Source organism: Panicum virgatum, chromosome 8K, assembly GCF_016808335.1.
Source record: "Panicum virgatum strain AP13 chromosome 8K, P.virgatum_v5, whole genome shotgun sequence".
Taxonomy (NCBI): Eukaryota; Viridiplantae; Streptophyta; class Magnoliopsida; order Poales; family Poaceae; genus Panicum; species Panicum virgatum.
In genome coordinates this window covers 22,788,446-22,796,116 of record NC_053143.1, presented here as the reverse complement: position 1 = coordinate 22,796,116, position 7,671 = coordinate 22,788,446, and the positions used below count along the sequence as shown (strand labels likewise).

General features: G+C 40.2%; 1 protein-coding gene across 1 annotated transcript; it reads left to right on the top strand.

Moving 5' to 3' along the window:
* Positions 1-1,003: 1,003 nt before the first annotated feature.
* Positions 1,004-5,190, top strand: LOC120644215 (cycloartenol-C-24-methyltransferase 1-like). The gene is made up of 13 exons (XM_039920779.1): positions 1,004-1,110; positions 1,258-1,350; positions 2,647-2,713; positions 2,815-2,888; positions 2,993-3,077; positions 3,582-3,637; positions 3,723-3,777; positions 3,868-3,915; positions 4,006-4,089; positions 4,187-4,387; positions 4,476-4,601; positions 4,708-4,805; positions 4,924-5,190. The coding sequence occupies exons 2-13, from the start codon at positions 1,265-1,267 to the stop codon at positions 4,988-4,990; spliced, it is 1,047 nt and encodes a 348-aa protein (XP_039776713.1). The 5' UTR covers positions 1,004-1,110; positions 1,258-1,264; the 3' UTR covers positions 4,991-5,190.
* The last annotated feature ends 2,481 nt before the right edge of the window (positions 5,191-7,671 follow it).

Here is a 7,671-nt window from a genome sequence, read left to right as displayed (position 1 = left end):
CTAGGCATAGATTCTAGATCTAGAAAGTCCTCTCTTCTATCTTTCCTACACCGGCATGTGTGTCCTTAGATGAGACTGAACCCGTAGATAGTGCTTTCTATAAAAAGGTGGGCCAAAGAGCCTTTGGCCTAAAAAGTTGAAGTTGGAGTCGGAGCAGCCTTCGTGAGGCGGCAGCAGCAATGGCACCACAGCTCTCACGAATAACATCCAGCTGCGCGACTAGCACTTTGGTCTCCCGCTAGCTAGCACGTTTGTGTGTGTGTGTAGCTAGCACGGGTTGGTTAACCTTGACAGCTCTATCCAAGTGATCTCGAAGAAATCACAAGAAAAATGGAAAAAAATATCTCACTAATTTCCTCGGGGGCCTAAGAAAAAAGATACTCATGCATAATTTCTACTAATTAGTAATCTGAAAATACATTAAGCTAAGTGCCTTTGTTTTATGGCCGGCTAGCGATAACCACCATATTCTTGACTGCTCTGGACTTCACTTAATGCACACGCATGCAACTGCGTGCTGTGTTTAGACTTGATAGCTTCCTAGAACTCAACTAATTATATGGGAAAAAAATAGACTTTCTCATGTATCTCTTCCACACAAATTAATGTGGTTGTTGGCTGATGATCGGTAAGGTTGACGGTGACGAACGCAGGCAGCGCCGTGCCCGGCGGCGCACAAACCCAGACAAACAAGGGCTGCGATGGCAGACGCAAGAGAGACAAGGATCGGACGTCGTGCTTCCGGCGGAAACGGTGGCGTTTGTGTGGTCGTTCTGAATGAGATGAAGAGTGGTTGGGAAGGCGATGCGTTGATCACGTCCGCTCCAAAACTGATCATGAAATGGATTGCTACGGCCTACTTTAGTAACTTCTTGCTTGGGATACAACGACAGCAGATAGGTACTGGACTCCACTGCAACAGGGACGACGATGACGACAGACAACTAAGTATTTGTAGAAATAATTTCAGGCCACCGCGACAGGCTATAAATAGAGGCTTCTCAGGGCCACCATTGCAAGCAGCTCGATCGGCGTGACCAGCTACCACTGCTGATTGTTTGGAAAAAGAAAGTGTTTTGAGCGCCAGATCGGGGCTTCCCTGGGGATCAGGTCGTTGTTACTCTCACTCTGTGCTCACGCACGAAAGAGGAAATACTACTCGATCAGAACCCTTTAGTTTGTTGTGTCTTTTCTCGCGTTTTGTATTGATTCCGTACTTTCTTATAATTCTCATGAGAATCATGCCCCTTTCTGCAGAAAAACAATGTCACAGTCTGGGGCCTTGCATCTTTCTACGGGCTTGCAAGGGAAAAACATTGACAAGGATCAACTTGACTCGACCGTTGAACAGTTCTCTCTCTCTCTCTGTGTGTGTTCATGCAAAACAAGGCCATGTTTGGAAATTAACACATGACTTTAAAAATATAAAAATCATGAATTGGGTATTTACCATTATTGTTAGACTAATAAGGTGATGAATTATTCATTCCGAACCAAGAAGTGATATGCCACAAACTGGTTTTGTTTTTATTCACTATATTTTACCATGGCAGAAGGTACTCTGAGAGTTATTAAGTCAAAGTCATTAACATGTGTGATGACAATAAGTGGTGATTACTGGTTGGATTGGAAATTTAATTTATCCATATAGCATGCCTTCAGAAAACCTAGTGATTTCGAGCAAATGGGTTATTTGCAAGGTTTTAAAGTTGAAAACAGTTAAGTGAATGATAGTAGTTATAAGAGTTACTTTTGGACGAGTCCATATATATTTTATAACAAGTGAGGGACGACACACACCATGAATGACTCAAAAATTTGAGAAAATGAACAGGTGGTCTGGACTCTAGAGCATAGTTATTAGGACTGTACTGCGCTGGTCTGGTTGGTTATTAAACCGCGAACCGGAGCTCTCTTCGGTCTGTTTGAGATAAAAGACCAGCATGCAAGTGAACCTGATAAATCCGGATCCAAACGCCAGCTTTTGCATGAAACCATCTAGTTTTTCATATTTGAAACCGGATAAATCCCGATCCGACCGCCAACTTTTCCACGAAACTGTCTAGTTTTTCATATTTGAAACCAGAGCAAACCGGGCAGGCTCAAGCTGGCAAGAACTCGAGGTGCGAGGGGCTGAGGGAAAAGAGGAATAAATGCTACAAATAGCATGCAGAGGTGTTCGAACGTGCTGCTCCATAGTCTGTTTGCTTACCACCACTCCACTCCATTAGATGCATTTACAATGAATTATGTACCCTGTTTAGACCATTTTGAACCGGTGCCATCGAACAAATGCAAGGAGATGAGCGGTTTGATCACCCTCTGGAAGTAGTTGGTATTAAACGAAGCAGCTGATCTAGATATTTGGATGGAGATCCAAAATGGTTAAAAAAGAAACAGATGCCTAAACTCTTTAAACGATGACAATTTGAGACCTATTTGTGATAGATAACAATCAGAATTTTTTTATAGTAGCGAGCATCTTTTATTAATTAATGAATCCATAGATTACTACACTTAATTCCATATGACATATAGGAGTGTTAAGTACAATCACTGGATGTCCCCATGTTAGAATAATTTTTTTTCTAGTTTTTTTTATTAAATCTTCCTCGTAACAGCTCCTGAATGTTCAATTTGCTTCAGATATGCAAAGTATCATGACCTGCACGGAGGTGATGAGGAATTCAGGAAGTCGAACTATAGTGATTTGGTAAAAAGAATTATTTTCTTTTGAGCCAAAGTGCAGTGCATACTCAAATGTTTTAATACTGGTTGGGACTCAAATTTGCATAATTGTCACTGTACAACCAGGTAAAAAAGTATTACGATCTAGTAACCACCTTCACTGAATACCACTGGGGTCAATCATTCCATTTCGCCCCAAGGTAATAAAATATGAACGCCTTCATTTTGTCTAGTGACTTCTCTACATCACAATTGTGTTATATATTCATTCTACTGAACTCCATTTATATCTTTTAATTATTAGATGGCATGGAGAAACTCTTCGTGAAAGTATCAAGAGATTTGAGCATTTTATTGCCCTTCAATTGGGGCTCAAGAAGGGGATGAAGGTTGGAACATAAAACACAACTGCTTTGTTAATTTAGCATATCATATTAGAGATTTTTATGACCCTAGGAGCTACCCAAATTTCCAATAATGGTACGATCTAAATCTGTCCTAGACAATTGTGATGTATAGATATATTTAAAATAAACTGTATATCATTACTTTGTACTAATTTTCATCACAGGCCTTCTAGCCATCACTGATAAATAGGAAGCCATGAACCTATCTTACACTTATTAACCGCTAGTGCTACTAACACTGAGTTGACTTTTTGTGCAAATAAATTTTTTGGATCCATACAGAATTCACTTCAAACATTGTTCAAAGCCAATTCACATAAATCATATGATTGTAGTGTCCCGGCTTTTAGCCACATTATTGTAATTTGAAGTCAAATTAACATAGCTCTTCTACTTGTATATGTTGGTAGATACAATGCTATCAACAGTTCTGCCACATTTAATTTTCTTGAATTCAGCATCCATATGGTCGTTGTTGCATCGCAGGTCCTGGATGTTGGATGTGGAATTGGGGGACCCTTAAGAGAAATCGCAAAATTCAGGTACTGAGCTAATCATTTAAGCCTGTGATGAAATTCCTCGGAACATGTAAATATATAGCAGTCTCAGTGCTATTTATCATTTTAGCTCAGCAGAGATAACTGGGTTGAACAACAATGCTTACCAGATATCAAGGGGCAAGGTTTGCTTTTTTACATCTTTTCCTGGAAACAGAAAGAACCATTGTGAGCATACTTGTGTATCAGTTGTAAACTGGTTTATTGGATTTCAGGAGCTCATTTCTTTGGCAGGTTTGAGTGAACAGTGTAACTTTGTAGAGGTGAACTTGCATCCTTATCATTAGTATATCATGCTTGAATCTAGACCATTTTTTATTCTAATGGTCCTTATCTCTAATTGGCTATCGTAGGGAGACTTCATGAACATGCCATTCCCTGATAACACCTTTGATGCAGCCTATGCAATTGAGGCCACAATTCATGCACCTGATGCAGTACAACCCACATCATAAATTCCCAGTTTCATTTACGTTTTTGAGCCAATAATTCCAGTGTTGCCAATTTTTTTCCCTCTACCTCTGCTAATTGCAGCTAGGTGCCTACAGGGAGATATACAGAGTGCTGAAACCAGGCCAGTATTTCGCACTAGATGAACTGTGCTTGACTGATAAGTTTGATCCAAACAACACTAAACATAGGGACATCAAGGCAGAAATTGAGCTTGGCAGTGGGCTGCCTGACATCCGTAGAACTCGCGAGTGCATCCAAGCGATGAAAGATGCAGGATTCGAGGTTATGAACAAAAAAGCATCATGCCCATGGTTTAATTTGAATTACCTTAGGTGCTAGAATGACTCGGTTCTTTTTTTTTTTGTTTCAGGTTATCTTCGTGAAGGATCTTGCTGAGGAATCCGAGTGCCCTTGGTACCATGAATTAGAGCCTGGCCACTTCTCATTGAAGAGCATCAGTAACTCACGTGTCGGACACCTCCTGACTCGTGCAATTGTAATCTGAGAAGACTCTACTTTAGGACATGTTTCTAGGTAATTGTACGATCTGCTGGTTTTGGTCCTCAGATACCTTACCGTACTGCTTTACCATTTTTTTGCAGGTTGGCACACTTGAGTTCCTCCGTATTGCCCCCAAAGGCTGCAATAGATTGTTCAGCATCCTGCAGACTGCTTCTCACGGCCTGCTGATGGGCAGCCGGTATGTCTTTTCTTTGTTTCAAAGGAAATTTTAAACGCCTAATAATCGGATCACACAAGTGAGCAACAAATACAAATTAAATGAACCTAATGGATCTTGCATGATGCCATGATCTCAGGGAACAGATTTTTACGATGACCTTCTTTGTCCTGGGCCGGAAACCTCTCAAGGAGAGTGAAATTTAAAGCAGCCTACAACAATAATGCCGTATGTAGTATGGGCTTATAATCATGAGCTATAGGACTAAAGTTGGCTGTGATCCTTGCACTGTACTAAATATTGCTAAAGTTCTATAAAATAATGTTGTATGCAGTGTTCTGAATTACTGGGAAATTAAGATTACTATCTGCAATAAACATACTTGTATCCTGATATTGAGCACTCTGAAAAGTTAGCAATATCTCTGTACAAACATATTGATCAATGGCACCATATCGCAAGCAAGTGCTTCACCATTTTATCCACTACAATAGAAACGCTTATCTAGGAGACTCAGTTTCATACGCTGTCTTAAGACAAGGCAATAACGCCAGTTGATGTTGTCGAAAACTTGCTTGCAATAATATTGGTAGATACTGAGGGAATATTCGTGACCTTATCCTTCAGAACTTACGAAATGTTAGATTTTGTGTAGTCCACTTGAGTTACATATTTTGCTCATCCAATTCATTCGAACGAATTGATGAGGCCAAGCACTTACATCGGTGTATATGAAAGAACTACATCACAATTATTTGATCTGGATTTTGCTTCAACAGCGCACATGTCATAGTTCTGGTCGTTTTATTTATCGTGACTTAATTAGTAGCATCCATTGCGACATTTGGACAGTGGCGACGCATGTAACATCCTCTGAGAAGGACATCTGACTTCTGAACCAATTTCTCCAACTGGGGCAAATAAAAAAATCTAAAGCTCAAGTATATATTTTTCAGTTATTCTTAGAGTGGACTACAATTCCCCTTCATTTGTCTGGGTCATTGCCTTTTTAGTGTGAAGTAAAAGGAATTAGGTGGACCTAAGTACTTGACTGCTTTCGGGATCATAGAAAAACTGCTTGAACATTAACCTTCCACACGCAACAATCCACACTCAGGCTCACTAAAGATTATTGACACCAACTGACGAGATCGAATCAGAAATCACTGTCAGAGACAGGCAGTAAGATCATAATTGTTGGATCGGGACTATTTGTATGCAATGAAATCAATGAAAATTCATTCTGTCCTCTCTCCCTGCGAGCCTATATAAGAGAAACACCCTCCTCATATATATTTTTGCATGAGCAACAACTCTCACAGCTTCCTAAGCTACTACTGCCACACCATATTCCCAGTCGCGCCCTCACAGAAGTGGTGAGAGCAGGCCTCTTGAACCATGTCATGCTACGTTATCTGCAAGGGTAGGTGGATGATCAGGTTCTGGAGAGCGCAAGGCGCGATTGCTTGCTAACTCTCTAAATTCGTATGACTATTTCCAGTACTTACTGGAGGACTTGTACACGGGACAACACTGTGAACATGTTGGTGCCACTTAAGAACACCAATTGTTAACCGCAAGTGTATAGATCAATGTAAATTTTCCTTTAGAATACTACCTAGGGTTTATCAATCCACAGCATAAATGGTGTTGATTCAACTATTGTAGTAAATTTACTAACTGAACAAAGCAGGAGTATATATGAAATCTAAGTAAAGAAACAAAACTAACAGGCCAAAGCCTCTGTTGTAAATAGATATAAGTGGAATGTTCATCACAAAGATTGCCTGCTAGTTTTCCCTCCTGTTGAGAAATGTTCATCACAAAGCACTTGACCTTTTCCCACCTGTATACTATAACTGCACAGGATAATCAACCATTTCGCAAAGCACGTTATGATGATGTACAAATGATAAATAACAACCAAAGATTATTGGAACCCTATTGATCCAACTAGCCAAGCACATTAAAGCACTCATCAACATATATAATATGATAAAAATGGCCTTAAACATAAGCATAGAAATTATATCAAGATCCCCTTTGATCCTAGAGACAAATCCAAAGGATCAGTGTACTGCAACTAAAAACATATATAATATGATAAAAATGGCCTTAAACATACGCTTGTTCGATTTGTGGCAATAGATCAGTGTACTGCAACTAAAAAGATTACGTTGCCTCAAATATGGGTGGACCCAATATAACAAACATCTGGGCCCATGAGCAATAGGATCGATGGACCAAGACTGTCATTGGAACGAGGGAGGCGCGTGATCATCGTGATCAAGGTAATAGGTCGGTGATAAGACAGGCAAGAGGCAGGCAGGATCATCGTACTTCTCATAAACAAGATTCGGACTGTTGGTCGGCGGCTACTTGCTTTCTTAAGATCGGACTCGTTGGCCGGCGGCTGCATGCATGCTTTCTCTTGAACAAGATTGCGGAGTCATCGCGGCCGGCAACTGCTTGCGTGGCCACATGCAAATTAGTTAGGATCACCACAAGGCGATGACTGTTTTGTTGTATAATTGTTAGTAGGGTAACGCTTTAACTCAGCTAATTTGGTGGTGCATTGTTATACTTATGAATTTCATTGCAAAACATATCTCGTGTTCACAACTAAACATTGGTCGTTGCCTCAAAATAGGTGATAATTTGTGTTGGATTATATTTAAAAAAAAAGAAAAGTAATTATGTAGGAGTCTGAACTGAAACAAGTTAGGATTACCATCAAGCTGTGTCCGAGTTGATGTAGAAGTTTCACTAGGGGTTACCCTTTATCCAAAACAAGTCTGCTTATGTCTCCAGATCGCGGATCAGACCTATAGCCTCCGGCATCACGAATTAATTTGATTATGTCTCGATCTTCTATCTAGCTACTAGT